General features: G+C 41.5%; 1 protein-coding gene across 2 annotated transcripts in view; it reads right to left on the bottom strand.

Moving 5' to 3' along the window:
- The window catches only part of LOC108704501 (host cell factor 1-like), a 32,009-nt gene that overhangs the window by 11,823 nt on the left and 1,945 nt on the right, over positions 1–18,241 (bottom strand). For both annotated transcript variants that reach the window (XM_018241076.2, XM_041573149.1), the window contains exons 2-16: positions 12,096–12,244; positions 10,887–11,047; positions 10,549–10,757; positions 10,323–10,407; positions 9,771–9,877; positions 9,485–9,664; positions 9,052–9,396; positions 8,811–8,971; positions 7,364–7,561; positions 7,024–7,248; positions 5,962–6,066; positions 3,158–3,377; positions 2,785–2,927; positions 1,496–1,643; positions 1,111–1,328 (exon numbers count right to left, since the gene is read on the bottom strand). In XM_018241076.2, coding sequence (XP_018096565.2) covers positions 1,111–1,328; positions 1,496–1,643; positions 2,785–2,927; positions 3,158–3,377; positions 5,962–6,066; positions 7,024–7,248; positions 7,364–7,561; positions 8,811–8,971; positions 9,052–9,396; positions 9,485–9,664; positions 9,771–9,877; positions 10,323–10,407; positions 10,549–10,757; positions 10,887–11,047; positions 12,096–12,244 — 2,654 coding nt within the window. The remainder of the gene's footprint in view (positions 1–1,110; positions 1,329–1,495; positions 1,644–2,784; positions 2,928–3,157; positions 3,378–5,961; positions 6,067–7,023; positions 7,249–7,363; positions 7,562–8,810; positions 8,972–9,051; positions 9,397–9,484; positions 9,665–9,770; positions 9,878–10,322; positions 10,408–10,548; positions 10,758–10,886; positions 11,048–12,095; positions 12,245–18,241) is intronic.

Below are 18,241 nucleotides of genomic sequence, written 5' to 3' on the forward strand. Positions count from 1 at the left end.
TCATATGCAAGCAACACAGTATGTTGGAATGGTTATTGCAAAGGGCACAACCTGCTAAATTTGGTCACTAATAGAATACTCCAGACATAGCGCAACAAGGAACCCCTCAAGGTATCATACTCATCTACATAGTGTGATATCAAGTGGCCACTTAAATAAAGCACAACTTAGCAGGAACATTTTAGGTTATATACAGCATTAGTTTCAAGTGCTAAATGATCATCTAAAAGTTTTTTTTTTTTTTTTTATAACTACAGCATGTAAAGGGGGTATAGCATTTCTTTGTGGGGCTCATTCGTAAAGAAAATTCAATAAACAATATAGTGACATGGGTTTAAGTTAACAACGAGCCTTTGTATTTGTTCATTTCTATTAACAATAACGGCAGTATTGCTTACTGCTATGGTACAAATAAGGGCCCAAGTAGCCATTGAAAATGTACAAAATTATTGTATTACACAGAAAATTTTGGGATGTGACAACCTTCAGGAAATAAGTACTTCCTTGTGTTTAAAGTGCAAAACCATGAAAATGAAAAAGGAGATTTACCGCACTTTTAAATATAAATTTCTGTGAAAAGGGCTTGTGCAGAATTTACATTGTGCCTATTTTATGACTTTCACTTACTGGTAGAAAGTTAATTTTAAAGTAAACTACAGGTATGGGATCAGTTATCCAGAAGGCTTTGAATTACGGAATGCCGGTCTCCCGTAGACTCCATGTTATCCAAATTTTTTAAAATAGTTTTCTTTTTATCAGTAATAATAAAACAGTACCTTGTACTTGATCCCAACTAAAATTTTGTTGGGTGCAAAACCAGCCTATTGGGTTTATTTACGGTTTACATGATGATTTTCTAGTAGACTTAAGATATAAAGATCCAAATTACAGAAAGGTCCTGAGCATTCTGGATAACAAGTCCAATACCTGTAGTCCTTTTAACTGGTTTATTAGAATGCACAGCACACACACAATAGGAGTCAAGTAAAAATGTCCCTGCAATGCCCTCAAACTGATTTAGAGAGGGGGATATAACCCTAACATGAATTTGACTTGCAACAGCACCATTAGCAAAAATATTCTACGGGAAATGGAAATGTAAGGCTTTACCTGCATGGTGATGGTGGGAGTGGACAGTCCGGATGCTGCAGTGAGGGAAGTCGGAGCGGCAGACATGGTAATGGCTCCGGGGTTGATCACCTGACTGGAGAGTGTAGCAATTGTTCCCAGAGTGTTAATTGGTGTGGCGAGAGAAGCAGTGTTATGCACCCCACCTCCGGCTAAACTTTTTGAAACAGTCCCCGAAACAGTGCCAAGTGTGGTGACTCCTAGGAAACATTAAAAGTAAGAGGGGTATTTTCATAAGTTGAACAATACACAAAACAGAAGACAAAAAAAATCAATAACGCTGCTTGTCCCGTTAATGATGTGTTTGGTTCTAGTTTTTGGACTGGATTGTTCCACCCAGAGTTGTATTTAGATAGAGACAAAGTACCTGTGGTGCCTTTCACAACAAGGGTGGTGACAGTAGGTTTCACTGCAGAAACAGTTACAGGAGTGACAAGTCTCATGCCACTCATGCCACTCATGGGGACAGTTCGAAGAAATGTGCCAGGCTGCCCTGGAGCTCCTTTTAGCACCACCTGAACAAAAACAAAATGAAGTGTAAAACATTAAAAATCGTCCACCATCTCTGAGTATTTGAAATCAGAGTTTTATTACAATCTAAAGCGGATGAAAACAAGGTAATCTACTTGCAGGACATGCTAAAATACAGCTAGGCTATGAGCAAACATGATCTGCACCCAACCGATATTTCTACTTAACAACAAATTACATAAGTCCCAATAGACTCTTGCTTTATATGAGTAATTTAAATAGAGGGGGTTAACTACCCTAGGAGAACTAAATCTGAACTAAAGTAGCTAGAAATGTTGTACATTATGTTTGGGGCTTCTGTACCAGCCCAAGGCAACAGCAGCCCTTTAGCAGTAAAGATCTGTGTCTGCAAAGATGCCCCAGTAGCTCCCCTCCTTCTTTTCTGCTGATCCACTGCACATGCTCTGTGCTGCTGTCAATTACTGAGCTTAGGGACCCACTCACAATATACGGTATACAAAGAATAGAAATGTCATAATATAAGGCTGATTAGTAATTAATACACATAATTACTACATGGCAGCACAGAAACCAGGGCAATTAGCATCAGAGTTTAATAATCAGCCCTGAAGCAACAGCTTATATTACAGAGAAACCTCATTTTCTGCTTGATAATTAGTGACGACCCCTAAGCTTAGATTCTCAACAGCTGCTCAGAGCCCACTGAGCATGTGAGTGTCAGACACTTTCCAAGATGGTGACCCCCTGTGACAAGTGTGAAGTCCTGGATCATTGCTGCTTTTGAAAAGCTGGAACTTTATGCTGGTGCCACAAGTTCAGTATATAAAATATGGCATTTTAGGCACTCATTGTTAGGTTTTAGTTCTCCTTTAAAGCCATGCATATAAAGTTTGCCAAACAAGCCAATTTTTGACCCGTTAAGCTACCAAGGGCCCAGAATCTATGGTAGCAGATAAGAATAAGGCTGGCTTGTGCCCCAGGACACTGCTCTCTCCACTGAATGCTCTTAATGCAGAGTGCATGAATCACTGGGGTGCAGGTGCTTATTAAGTAACCGCTAATGGTCACACCCCCTCAGTGCTTTATAACTTAATTGGTAGGTTATTTTACACTTCTCCACAATGTATTAAAATTAATAAATACATCATTAAAAGTCAAACAGACCTGTGTTAGCCCCTGTTGACCGTGGGTAGCTGTGAGTTTCGGAACAGCTGTAATTATTTTTGCTGGGGATCCAGTGCCAGATGTCACCATTTTGGTTGTAAAAATGGTAATTGGTGACTTAATACCAGCCGAGTTTGTTACACCTGTTAAATACATTTTGAAATACAAATAAAAAACATGTTAAATGATTCAAGTGAGATTGGCCAAATTTAACAGACATTTCTTCATTGTTCTGGCTATACTGAAAAAAGCTATTGGCATCTGCTTGCCTTATATAAAAATAATAAAGAAACATTGCTGTTGCAAGTTATTAGTCAAGAAGAGAAAGTCTGACTAATCAATGCATTTAAGATAACAGCAAAAGATCACACACCTGTGGCACCTGCTTGGGTCATAATAGCAGACATAGGAATTGTTTTAATAAATGTGGTAGTCCCGGGCTTAGTGGTATTTGGAGAAACACTGCTAATACCCAGGATGGTAGGCTTGGTGCCTGTGCCTCCAGCTTGTGTGGTGGTAATTATAGTTGTGGGTTTCCCATCAGCAGAGGTTACAAGCTTCAGTATTGTACCTGCAGGCAGCGGTCCTTTGGTCTGGGTAGAAAGAAAAAAAACAAACAAAAAAAAACACCCAAATCAGTGATTAATGCATTTACATCTTGGATGGTCAACTGTTAGAAAGACATCTGTTAAAGGGGTTATTCACCTTCCAACATTTTTTTCAGTTCAGATAGTTCACCAGAAATAATAGTATTTATAGGGAATTGCTACTACAGACCTTCCCTCCATCTCGGGAAACAAAATCCTCCCTACAGTGGTGGCTCGCTCCGCAGACACTATCCAAGGGGCAGTCTTGGGCCACCCCAGACTGGACAGTGATGGCGATGGAGGCCAGTCTCTCTGGCTGGGTTGCAACCTGGCAGGGAAGAGCAGTTCAGGGCACCTGGTCTCAGGAGGAAGCGTAGTTACCTATCAATGTGTTGGCACTACAGGCGATTCTGCTGTCCCTACACCAATGGTCAGAAACGTTATGACACCAAGCGGTGCGAGTGCAGTGCGACAACCCACGGCCCTGGCATACGTCAACTGCCAGGGAGGAACAAGAAGCAGGGGGCACTCTCAGGAAGGCCCAAGGGATCATCGAGTGGGCGGAGCTGAACGCGGTAATCCTGTCGGCCATCCACATCCCGGGAGTGACCAACATTCAAGCAGACTTTCTCAGCCGCCATCGGATAGATCCAGGGGAATGGAAACTCCACCACGAGGTCTACCAAATGCTGGTTCCTCACTGGGGTTAACCACAGATCGATCTCATGGCATCCAGACACAACTGCAAGGTTCCCAGATTCCTCTCCGGCAAATCCCATTCGTCCTGGAGCAGAGAGAGTAATTGTTCATGCGACGGGAAGCAGGATGTAGACTTCCGCTGCCTTGTAGAAAGATTGTGAGGGTTGCTCTGGTGGTGTATCAAGCTTTAAGATCTCCGTTACTGCCCTGATGATGCCCTCCACTTCGTGATGAGGGTCCTGGTCCCTCATGTTATCTTCATCTCCTGATGGAGGAGATAACCTTCCCCTCTGACTCCGACCCTGTGGATACGCAGAGGTGACCGTGGGAGGAGAGGCGTGTGAATGTTTTGGAGCTGAATGCTTGCAATTATCACTCGTGGGTTGGATCAGGGATACTCACTTTTTCATTTGGGTTCTGTCCCATCCCGGCCAGCTCCTTGAAGAGACAGGTTTGGAGCTGGGCAACTTGCTTCAAAGAGGTTATTTTCTGCCCCGGGCATTAGTATTCACGCGACAGGGGTTAACCCAATTGGGGACAGTAATCCTGCCCCTGGTATCGCCCCACTAATTGCTGAACGAAGGCTCCTTGTGGTGGGTCTCTCTAGAGACCTATGTTGGTCCAACCTCCTGTGAACAGGACACTTGAAGAACTGAATGAGAACAGGAAGTGCTAGGGGTAAAGTTTAGGTAGTCCTGCCTCCTGGAGGATGGAGCTTTACCCCCATTGGTTTCATGTGTCCCCCGGAGACGCAAGAGAAAAATACTTTTTCCTAATTACTTTTGAGAAATGTATCAACTAAATGTTGCAAAATTGTGACCGCGCAGAATCTGCACCTGAATTACTGAACAGCCAGACTGAAACACCAGAGACAGGGACATTAACCTTTAAACTTAGATTCTGTAAAATGGTAAAAATAAAAAAAAATGTATGTCCCTGTCTCTGGTGTTTCAGTCTGGCAGCTCAGTAATTCAGGTGCAGATTCTGCGTGGTTACAATTGTGCAATATTTAGTTGATACATTTCTCAAAAGCATCTCTGGAGTTTTAGCAACTATTGTATCAATTCTAACAGCTGCCTGGGATTCTGCGCAGTAGGGAGAAAGATAAGAAATGTATCCACTAAATGTATAATTTTAGAACAGTTTAGAGCAGGGGTCCCCAACCACCAGGCCGCGGACAGTCCTGAACTGGGCCACCAAGCAGGTGCACCGAATTGGAAGCCGCTGCCCCACTCCCCCGACCCACTTTAGAACAGCAGTTCCCAACATTTTTTGCACCACTGACCAGTTTCAAGCAAGACAATTTTTACAAGGACCGGTGGGGGTGTAGATGCGTGGGTGCATTCCAGCATTGCTAAAAATAACTGCCCAAACAGTATTTTGGTCCTTATCGCGGTCAGTAGAAAGCTTCCCGGGCTTTGCACAGCTGTTGTCATGGCAATGGCATGTCAGGGAGTTGGGATTGCAGGTAATTATGGCCTCTCTCATTGTTTTTGCAACTATTATAGATTGCAGCTGGGACCAGAGGCGGCCCAGTTCAGCGCAATCAATGGTCCAGTGGTTGGGGACCCCTGCTTTAGAAGGTGAACATTATACTTCAATAATAGAAAAACAGAAGATAATTGGAAAAAGTTTTTATTTCTGGTGAACTATCTGAAACCAACTTTTTAAAGTGTTTTCGTTGGGTTTACATTTGCTTAATATTTCTATACAACTTTTAGTATTGAACAGCCTATAGCTTCCATGTTGTTTTCAATGCTTTTAAACAGCCTATAGTTGAAAAAAATAAAATCCAAGTTCAATGGCTCCAAAAGACAGAATTTTAACACCGTCTCCTGGACTGGACTTTTAGATTAAAATGCAGCCCTCTTCATAAATGGAATGCTCTTACCTGTATGATCTGTGTCAATGGTCCAGTGGATGCCTGCCCTGTAATTGCAGAGGTCTGCACGGGTTTAGTCTGGACAACAGACATAACTTTCCCAAGATTGGATATCTGCAAGATGTATGTTTTTACAGCATGTTTACAAATAACAGAACTGGCCAAACTTTCTTTTTGAACTAAAAAAAGCTATTTTGTCCATTCATGCATGCATAGTAAAATGGATACTATCATGGGAAAAAATGTTTTTTCTTTTTTTTTTTCAAAATACATTAGTTAATAGTGCTGCCCCAGCAGAATTCTGCACTGAAATCCAAGAGCAATTCCACACAGAATTAGAGTGCTCACCTGAACGTAATTACCCTCTCGGGTGCCGGGTGCTAAACAGTCCACAGGACCTCCTGCTCAAGGTCCAAATAACTCGAACATCCAAAGAAAACTGTAGCACACCGATCAAACTTGTCTTGTGAAGAAAAGTGTTTTTATTGGCTCACGGCAGACATAAAGTTTTTATGTCTGCCGTGAGCCAATAAAAACACTTTTCTTCACAAGACAAGTTTGATCGGTGTGCTACAGTTTTCTTTGGATGAAATCCAAGAGCAAACAGATTTTTTTATATTAAATTTTGAAATCCAACATGGGATTAGACATATTGTCAGTTTCCCAGCTACCCCCAGTCATGTGACTTGTGCTCTGATAAACTTAGATTATGCTTTACTGTAAGTTGGAGTGAGATCACCCCCCCCCCAAGCAGCCTAACAACAGAACAATTGGACGGTAACTATATAGCAGCTCCAAGATAACAGCTGTCTGGTAGATATAAGAACAGCACTCAATAGTAAAATCCAGGTCCCACTGCAACACACTGTTACATTGAGTGGGAGAAACAGCCTGCTAGAAAGCAGTTCCACTTGCTTGTTCAGGAATGACATTTTATTTGGTCGAGTGAATTATTTGCAGTGTAAACCGTGTAATTTAGAAATAAAAACTACATCATAAAAATAATGACAGATTCCCTTTAACTTTATAAAGGCATCTACCATTAAAAGTCCTCGCTTACTGGCAACTTACCAAAGCACTGCCACCAGGAACAGAGATAGGGCTCTTAACTAGGGTGATGGTTTTGGTAACACCGCCCACCATCGTGGTTACAACTTGGGCTTGTTGGGCGACAGTCACTGTTCCTGACTTATGCACGGTGATTATGGGACGAGTCTGTGTATTGCCAGTACCGGGAACGGATGTTCCAACTTGTGCTGCGGCGGTTTTCAACATACGGGTTGCTGGGTTGCTCATCTATGAAACATTACATAAACATTGAAAATTACTGGATGCAACAGAGGCTACGGACGATTTCTTCATGGAAAGGCATTGCTTTGGATGCTCAATGTTTCACTTTATTATTGCTCACCATTACTGGTGAGGATGCCACTTTGACAGTAGTCGGAAGGGAGGTGGCTCCAGAGGGCATAGCCAGAGATTTCACCATAGTAGCTCCAGCAGGGACACTAAGCATGGTGGGTGCAGAGGAAGGGGGTATCTTCTGTGTTGCAGCAGCAGCTGCAGCAAGAGCAGCCATTCCACTCATTGGCTGACTGCTGCCAATAGTCTGAAAAGTTGGGGAAAAAAACTTTTAGACACATTTAAAAGGAAAATTGGAAGGTAACATCATCCCCCTAACTGTCCTTCTGAAGGAAGTTGGTTGACAATTCGTTAACTAAGCAAAAACTGGTATAACCAGCCCGTGGCTATCCAGACAAGTTTGATTGTCTTATCCCTGCAATACCTAAATTAAAAGTTATCTACTTCACTACTACCTGATAGAGCAGTTAACCCTTAGGCTATCCCCTCACCTCTTACTTGCTTTACTAGCTTTATTAATGTATGTTTTAAAAAGGATACATAAAATTTTAAAAAAAAAATAAAATTGTACATACTTAAACCTTAAAATTAACTTTCAGTATCTTTCAGTATGATGTAGAAAGTGATATTCTGAGACAATTTGCAACAGGTTTTCATTTTTTATTATTTATCGTTTTTGAGTTATTTCGCAGCTCTGCAGTTTCAGTAGTTTGTTTACTAGGGTTCAAGTTACCCTAGCAACCATGCATTGATTTGAATAAGACTGGAATATGAATAGGAGAGGGCCTGAATAGATAGAGGAGAAATAAAAAAAGTACCAACAAAACACTTGTAGCCTTGCAGAGTATTTGTTTTTTAGAAGAAGGCAAATAATTTAAAGGATAAATAATGTAGACCAAATGAAAAGTTGCTTAGAATTGTCCATTCTACAGCATACTAAGAGTTATCTTAAAGGTGAATCACCCCTTTAAAGGCGTTAAGTCATTCTTAGATAATGTCAAAAGACAACGCACTGCACAAAAGAAAAAATCTTGAACAGTCCTGCCAACATTTTACATGTATTTTCCCTACTGCATTTTAGAGGGCAACATCTACATTTAAAATGAAGATATCACAGAGTCATCCATGCAACACTTGAGCAGACTGAGTGCCTTAAAGGGGGGTTTTCACCTTTTAATTAACTTTCAGTATGCTGTAGAGAGTGATGTTCTGAGACAATTTGCAATTGGGTTTAATTGTTTTTTTATTAACGGTTTTTGAGTTATTTATCTTTTATTAAGCAGCTCTGCAGTTTTCATTTTCCCAAAATGGCTGCTAGGGTGCAAATTACCCTAGCAACCATGAACTGATTTGAATAAGAGACTGGAATATGAATAGGAAAAGGACTGAATAGAAAGATGGGTAATAAAAAGTAGCAATAATAAATGTGTAGTTTGACAGGACTGAAAAGACCTGATCTAGAATATACCCTTGAGAAATGAAGGTAATATACTCACGGCTCCGTGGGTGCTCTGTGCAGGAACAACCATACGCACACCAGGTGGGAGAGAAGTCACAGTGAGAGGAGTTTTACTAATCTGATTAGCTGGCCTTACAGTAACTAGCGGCGTGCTCACAGTGGACTGCTGGCCTCCAACTTTAAGGAGAGCTGGGACAGCTACAGAAAAATATAGGAGGGAAAGTTAATTAACTGGCAAACGCCAAGATAAAGCAAAGAAAGGAATTCAAATTACTTACCTTGTGTGCGAGGAGCAGCAGATACTGCAATAGGACTCCCAGGCAAGACCTGGATTGTGGCTGTTGTGGGTGGTACAGAGGCTGCTTGAGGTAAAAGGGTGATACCAGTGTGAGTAACTTGCTGTATTGTTGGAGCTGCAGATGCAGGTGCAGGGCTCTTGGGTGGATTCACTGGCACAGAAGGGACTGGATTGGCTGGAGACATTGCTGCAGCAGCAGCTGGTATGTCATACTTTTGTAGCTGTAATAAGTAACTGTCTGCAGTAGCCACAGCACCCCAGCTAACCTCCAAGGAGTTGGTGTTTGCTCTTACAAGTTGTACACGGGCAGGTGCAGGAGGTTTCTCTACAAAACATATTGAAATATTATGTTGCTTTCATTTTTCACCATCATTAGTCTCACAAGCGCTTCTAGAAACCTCTAGAAAACTCACCTGTTTCAAGGTACCACAGGTCCTTGCAACAAACCTGGTTGTTCCAGGCTTTGCGGTAGCCGTCCCGACCGCTCCATATATAGAGGCGTGTATTGATGGCCACTGCGCAATGGCCTGCACGAGCACGTGGAATGTTATCCTCCGAGGTTTCCATTACAATATGTTCCCAGGACATACTCTCTGCAATTAAGAAGAAAAAAAAATTACTCCTACAGAATAGACTATGATTGGACAGTCACATAAAGTTATAATATGAAAGTTGTACATTATTAAAGAATGCACTTACCAAGGTTGAGACATGCAAGTGTATTAGTGCATTTCCATTCTTTCTCATGGGTAGCTACCTTAACGTCATCCATTACAAGAGGCACCCATCCTCCAAAGACATACATTCTGAAAAATTAAAAAATTAGGAGTCCTGATTACACCTTTTAGATAAACACAAATCTCTAGCTGCTTTGGCACAATAAAGCTTTTAGCTTTTAAAGCGTTCAACAGATCTCTTGAATATGCAAGTTGTATTCTGGAGTGCCAGTACTGGTGGCAACAGGCCTTTCAATTGGAAGCTCAGGGCCTAACTTCAGTTGCTCTTCAAATGGCCTACTGTATGTTTTATGGAAAGATTAAAATAAGAGGTATGAATAAAATGTATGGCACTGAAGTTATGATGAGGGAGGAAAAGATTATACACTAAAGAACTGTTATCATTTGTCTCTATCCCCAAGAGTACTTGCTTTGCATCTGAACAGAACCAGATATACCAACTACACAGCTGTCTGTGGGTACCTTCCCATTATATGAAGCTATACAATCATGAACATGGCAGTTCCAAACTTACTTATTCAGTATAGTTGTGGCAGAATGAAGACTTCTTGGGAGAGGTGCAACACCATTCAGACTGGGTTTGCTCCAGGTCAGTGTATCTAAAGAGTGTTAAAAGGATTTTAGAGATTTGCATAAGAAGTCAGAATGCAAGACCTATATATACATATACACAATTTAAATATATCATGTTATACCAGTTTTTGAACCATCAATATCACAAAAGCAAATTTTAACCATACCTATATCCAAAATCCAAAGATCACCAAGTCTGCATCCACTCATACCCCCATATATGACCAGACGGGACTTTTTGTTATCTTTATCCGTGTAAATCACTGCAGTGTGGGACTCACGCGGGGGCGGCAGAACACCATAGGTTATGGGAACATCCCAAGTGGCAACCCCAGAGCCAGGGCGCAACTCCAAGATGTAAAGATCATTTAGGTACCTGATAAGATAAAACGTGAAAGGGTAATTCGTTTAAATGATCATTTAAACAGCAGCGTCTGAGCTAGGGGGAAAAAAAAAAAAAAGGGGAGAGGAGCAAGGCTCATCAAAATGAAGTAATAGGAGATACCTAGGAATGTTGTTCTTGGGGTCTTCACTATCATTAGCCAGCCCACCAAAAAGATAGCATTTGCTTCCAACCAATGAGAAACTATGTCCAAGACGAGGGCATGGTGGAGGACCATTTTTGGGTGCTTTGGCTTTTAGTCTTTTCCATTCCCATCTGCTTGCCTGGAAAATATAAAAAGTTGATTTTTGAAATGATATCCAAGGAAATTTCCGTAATCTACGTAAAATACAGTTAAAACTCTGTAATCAGTAGTTGCATGGTGTAGTTGCATGGTCCTTGCTCCCCAGCATGGCCTCCACAATCTAATCACTTCATGGTAACAAAAGAATCTGTGAAATACCACGAGTCATTGCTTTTAAAGGACTTAACTTGAAGGGCAGTGCAACATGTAGTGAATCTGGAGATGATTTGTCACTAGCGTGATTCATCACTGAGGCCATCCTTAAGGACCCGAAACAACAGTCACTTGGATAAAATGCCTGCGGCTCTATCATTAGGGTTAAAAAACTCCACACGTAATGATTCCGGAGGTTTAATAACGATCAGCTAAAAATAAGGGCTTCACATTACATTTGTTCTGCCTTTTTTTCTTTTGATTTTTCATTTGCCCCTGAGGAAAATCATTTTGGTCGAAACAAAGTGGGCTATTGATATTCGTTTTGTGATAATTTTTGTAAACTTTTGATGCAATAAAGTTCTAATTTTGAGATAGAGTGTGCAACCCCTTGAACATTATAACCTTGGAGACTTGTTTGGGGAGCCTCCTCTGGATTAGCACCTCACATTATCCACTCTAGTGTGCTCCTTCTAACCTTATATTTCTTTAAAAAAAAAAAAAAAAAAGGGCTTGGCTGAATCTAAATTTTACATAAAGTGACAAGTTCCTTCCAAATCTTAAAACCAAGAGGACTTTATTTTCCAGATCTGCACTAACCATCTACATAAGTAAAGGTGGCCATACACAGGCAGATTTAATCTGCCGATATTGGTCCTTTAGACTTTTGGATTAACTTGATATCTCCCTGGCGTTAGTGGGCATATTGGGTTAAGATACACTAGTTTGGCGACCTTGCAGGAAACTGAGGGGCCGTTGCATTACTGGAAAGAAGAATTGAGTAATCCTCCCAGGGTCACAACACTGGCCACCTTAAGTGAGAGGGGTAAAAATATAAGGTAAAAAAAAAAATAAAAAAAAAAAAAAAAAAATACCTGCAACTCATAAAGGTCATTGCTGTACTTCCCATACTCCACCATTCCTCCAAACACGAGTAAACGTGTCCCATCACAGACAAATCCATAGGCAGCACATCCAGGCGGTATGTCACCTCTCACAGCTGGAATAAACCACTGGTTGGTGGCTGTTAGAGAATAAACAAAAGCATTAGTCATTTATCAGGCATCAACAAAAAAGGTTTCATTATAATCAGTAAATAAAGATAATTAATACAACAATGTCCGGGGATATTCTAGAAACTGGGGAAGTAATGCAGCGGCTAGGCATACAGGAGGGGGCGTTGCATTTCTTGAAAGAAGTGGTGAGTGATCCAGGGTTTAAGAGGTAAGAAATGAGAAAGTCACCGCACTGGCCGCCCTGGTTCCTTGTCCTTTAACTTCTGGCATAAATATATTAAAGTTATCAAAAAACTTTTATATTTAATTTTTAAACCTGACATGGGGCTAGACATATTGTCAGTTTCCCAGCTGCCCCCAGTCAAGTGACTTGTGCTCTGATAAACTTCAGTCACTCTTTACTGCTGCACTGCAAGTTGGAGTGATATCACCCCTCTTTAGTGATATGCGGGCCAACCCGATACCCGCGGGTTAGACAGGTTCGGGTCGACCTCGCACTGCTCCTCACGCCACCTTCAAATGCCGGCATCCGACTTCCAGGTTCCTGTTTTATAGTCTCGCGTCTGCTCGCCCCGCCCCATTGGTGACGTCATCGGGGGGGTGTCTATAAAAGGACCCCGGAAGCACAGGTGGGCGCGGGCTGCAGCAGGCCAGGGGCGGGTCAAACCCTGACCCGCACATCAATACACCCCTCCCTTTCCCCCAGGAGCTTAACAACAGAACAATGGGAAGGTAACCAGATAGCAGCTCCCTAACACAAGATAACAGCTGCCTGGTAGATCTAAGAACAGCACTCAATAATAAAATTTAGGTCCCACTGAGACACATTCAGTTACATTGAGTAGGAGAAAGAACAGCCTGCCAGAAAGCAGTTCCATCCTAAAGTGCTGGCTCTTTCTGAAAGCACATGACCAGGCAAAATGACCTGAAATGCACTTACACACCAATATTACAACTAAAATAAATACACTTGCTGGTTCAAGAATGACATTTTATATTGCAGAGTGATATGCAGTGTAAATTCAGAAATAAAAACTACATCATAGAAATCATGACAGAATCCCTACCGATAGCTAGAAACACAAAGCAAGGAGGAAACAGGATTTGTGTTTTTGAAGTGTCAGGGCTTTCAATCACGTCAATATTCATACGGTGTGTGCTGGAGAGAACACATTTGGGATAACACTCACATTGCTTGCACAAGGCCACTAGGTGACACTGTACACTAAAATTAAATATTTAAATTCATGGCAATTCTAAACAGATACCCGGCTGTATTAGTGTGGCATTCCCTTCAATTCAATAAATTAGGGTGCACATTGTACGCAATGAATACATTTTGTTTGCGTTTTACCTCATTAAACAATGGTCAGGTTTATTGCAGCAGATTTTTTCATAATTGAGGAGAGCATCTTATGGAACTCCCATTCAAAAGTATTAATGCAAAGTTGCAGAGAAGGGAGGTCAAAGTGAACTATCGTATTTGGGGTTGGAAAAAAAAAAAACCCACTCAACCTTTTACAACATATGTGTACCTTATAAGACAAGCCCTCACACTTCACTGTCCATTGCAAAGGCAATAAATACAATAAGACTATTCATCAAAATCTTTCTATTCAAAAAAGAAATTGCATACAATATACCATATAGCTGTGTAGGATTAGCTTTCCGTGTGCCAATAAAAGACAATAGCTCATTTTTACATAGAAGTTCAATCATCCAATAATAGGATATTTATTACAAAATCAATGACATCCAACTGGACAGATATTCTGCAATTTTGTTCTTTTTTTAACGATTTAGCTTTTGGATCAGAAGCTCTCCCGTTTAGAGCAGTTATCGGGTTGCTAGGGTCCAAATTACTCTAGCAACCAGCCAGTGGTTTGAATAGAGGCTGCAATATGTATAGGCAGCTGTTGCTGCTGCCTGGGCCACTGATCCCCATTTAGAAGCTTATTAAAAAAAAAAAAGTTGCTAAGTATAGACCATTCTATATCAAATAGAGATGAATGAAAAAAAAAAATCAAATAGAGATGAATGGAGAAAGTCGGAATTTCAAGGGGACTGTGGTGATCTCTAACTTCACTTTTTGATAAACATAAAGTGATAAAGTGCTAGGCTGTGCGTGTTTAAAGGGGTAGTTCACCTTCCAACACTTTTTTCAGTTCAGTTGGTTTCATCTTTTTAGAGTTCCTTTCTATTTTCTATGTGTGACCGTTTTTCTAATATTGAAATGTAAAAAATGTCATTTATTACTTTCTATGGGTCTGGCCACATGGGCAGATTTGGGGAGATTAGTCGCCAGGCGACAAATCTCTTTTTCGCGGCAACTGATCTACTCGATCTGCCTTCCGCCGGCTAAAAAGTAAATCGCCACGGGGCAGGCACACTGAACGCTTCGTTTTCCGAAGTCGCACGGAATTGCCTCACGAGGAAACTTTGGGCGACTTCAGAAAACGAAGTGTTCCGTGTGCCTGCCCCCAGGTGATTTACATTTTAGCCGGCGGAAGGCAGATTGGGGAGATTAGTCGCCGCGAAGACAAGGAGATGTGTCGCATGGTGACTAATCTCCCCAAATCTGCCTGTGTGCAAGACTCTAAGGGATCACACGAGGAGATTCGGTGAGGTTTAGTTGCCTGGCGACTAATCACCTCTTCTTCTGTGCGACAATCTGCCCGAACTGCCTTTGCGTGTCTTCCCATCCGCTATAATGAAAAGTCGCCTGCGCTAAAGAACACGTGGCACTTTGTTGTCTGAAGTTTCCTCATGAGGCAGTTCAGGGAGATTGTCGCCCAGAAAAAGAGGCGACTACATCTCCCCGAATCTCCTTGTGTAGCTGCTCTGGGAGAGGGCAGCGACCTTGTAAACTGTTCTAAATGGATACATTTAGTTGATACATTTCTTATTTTTGTCGCTGCTGAGCAGAATCCCTGGGTTTCATTAAAAGCAGCTATTAGAATTGATACAATAGTTGCTGATATTCAAGATATAGTGCTGAGAAATGTATCAACTAAATGTTGCAAAATTGTAACTGCGCAGAATCTGCACCTGAATTAATGAGCTGCCAGACTGAAACACCAGAGACAGGGGACATTCCACTTTAAACTTAGATTTTGGAAAAACGGTAAGTAGTTGAAAAAAATCTTTATTTCTGGGGAACAATCTGAAAGCAACTGAACTGAAAAAAAGTGTTGGGACGGTGAACAACCCCTGGAATATTAAAGGTTTAATAACATATTACTGCAGAAATAATCGGTCCAGTCTACAAACACGTTCCATACCCAACTAGGAAAAATAAAATGACATGAGAGTAACAATAGGAGGGTAATTCTATGAAGGCTGTGTAAGAGCACTAGCATCGCTTCTCCTGGAGCAGACGGGCGGAGGGTAGAGGAGCAGCATTTGAAACTCGAATTTGGCGGCAGCAGCTGCAAGCAGCTATATGGAAAGCAGCCGGCAAGGGATTGGTCAAATCCTACTGAAGAGTCATCCCCTGAAAGTATAAGCTATGCTAAGGGGTGGGGTTACCATACAGATTGCAGCTCCTTAACTGATAGATCACATAAGAGGAACAAAATCTAAACCAGGCTCCTGACTAAGGCCCCAGTCCTATTATTCATAGCAACATCAGAAAACTAACATAAACACTGTACAGTAGGGCTGCTGCTTTCAAGCATAAGCAACGGAAGGGAGTCAGATATAGGAAGCGTTTCATGAATACAAATCTTTCCATCGCCGAGTGTTCTGGTCTCAATCAAAAAAGCCTCAGCAGGGCTGTAACTAGCACCCAAGCCGACAGCAGTGATATATACATAAAATAGTACAGCACTCACTGGGACTTGATACAAAGAAGAAGTTTTACAGGTATAAGATCTGTTATCTGGAAACCCATTATCCAGAAAGCTCTGAATTACAGGAAGGCCATCCTCCACAGACTCTAGTTTATCCAAATAATCCACATTTTAAAAGCGATTTCCTTTTTCCTTGTAATAATAAAACAGTAGCTTGTACTTGATCACAACTAAGATATACACTGTTTTCTAAATCAGTAGACTAAATTACAGAAAGATCCATTATCCGGGAAAACCTTAGCTCCTGAGCATTCTGGATAATGGGTCCCATACCTGTATTACAAAAAATCCAACGCTTCAAGGAGGAAGAGCGCTGTTTGTGCTCGAAACATTGGCATTTTTTTTTGTAATAAAACGTTTCTTTTTATTAAGTCCCATGACATGTTTCGCACCACATGGGTCCTTCCTCGGGTGCATTCAACAAAAAGTGAACTTTTAGTTGAATGCACCCGCGGAAGGACCCGTGTGGTCCGAAACATGTAGTGCTCTGATAAACTACACCAAGACTTGAAAAGCCTCTCCAGTCGTTTGTTTATTATATGTTACTGATTTGGAGATGGCTACTCTATCAACTGTTGCAGAGCCTAATGAAACAATTGTAACAAACTGTGGATCAAGCTGGAAAATGTGTATGTACATTATACCAATGAGTGCTATACTCCATCTCTTTATTTATTTTATTCGACCAGCACCCAGGCAGTTAACTACATTATTGCAGGGTTGTGCTAAAACCCGCAGGAAACTCTAGCAAATACCAGCTGGGCATATAGGAAGTGCCACTGAAATCGTTTTACTGCTCCAGACCATCCCTAGTGGTTGAAGGTAGGCTGGGAGCTGTAGTTCTGTAAAAGGTAGCAGTGCCTAAACAAGAATACTCGCCTTATCTCAACAAGCTTTTCTTTCCATGGGCTGCTGGTTTGTGTATATGTATATGTATATGTATATGTATATGTATATGTATATATATATATATATATATATATATATATATATATATATATATATATATATATATATATATATTAGCCAAGCAGATCCGCAGTCTCCTAGTTAACCCTTATGAGGTTCGCCCGGGTGCTGCTCCTGGGATTTGGATATGCATAGAAAAGAATGGTAGCAGACTCCTGGGACTTGAATAATACTGTATATATTATTATTACACACACATTCATACAGGGGCGTAACTACAGCGGCTGCAGGAGGACTCAGGGGGTATAGGGGCCCCATGAGGGTCCCTACAATGAGCAATTTAAACATTTATTCGTAAAAAATGGACAACCTCTGGTTATGTTGGGGGTATGAAGATTAATTTGCTGCGGGGCCCAGTAAAATGTACAGTTACTCCACTGCATGCATAGTTATATTTGCACCCTGAATGTGGTTTTGTCTGTGCAGTCACAGGGACAGAAAGGGAAGGTGGTGGCGTATAAGGGGCAGTGCTTACTCGGGGGGCTTCAGTATGAGTACTAACACATACTGCTTTAATCGCTATATCCCCCCTCCCATGCTCAACTCACTGATGCGCTTAGTCTCTGCAACAAAAGCTTCAGCCCACAAATATCTTAAGGTGGCCATAGACGCACAGATATCGTACAAAACTAATTTTCGTACAATATTCGGTTGAGTGTATGGTGGGAAAAGAGCCAACCGATATCGGCAGAAGACTTGGATATCGGTCGGGCTGGATGGAAAATTTTGATTGGTGCCTTTAAAAGGGACCCAAACATCGCCATAGAATTCTATTGTTTCTACCTGTATATCGGACCATTCAGCTCTACACGTGTGTATTGAAACAAACAATCTTTCTTGGAAACATTGTTTCCAAGAAAGATTGTAGTTGTTATGTCTATGGCCGTCATTAGGAGTGAAAGGTTGACCGTGATCTGAAGGATATTGCTATTATTAAACGATTATTTTTCTCTCTCTATTAGACACATACAGGTCCGGACTGGCAATCTGCGGGTTCTGGCAAATGCCAGAGGGGCTGCTGTAAGTTACCACAGACAATGACTATTTATTGGGCTGGTGTGGGCTGTTTGGGCCCCTGTGTGGGCTGTTTGGGCCCCTGTCTACCCAAGATGCCAGGGCCTATTTTGAATCTCAGTCCAGACCTGGACACATCTGTGTGAGGAAAACTTAACAACATGGACACTT

The sequence above is a fragment of the Xenopus laevis genome, chromosome 8L, assembly GCF_017654675.1.
Source record: "Xenopus laevis strain J_2021 chromosome 8L, Xenopus_laevis_v10.1, whole genome shotgun sequence".
In the NCBI taxonomy this organism is placed as follows: Eukaryota; Metazoa; Chordata; class Amphibia; order Anura; family Pipidae; genus Xenopus; species Xenopus laevis.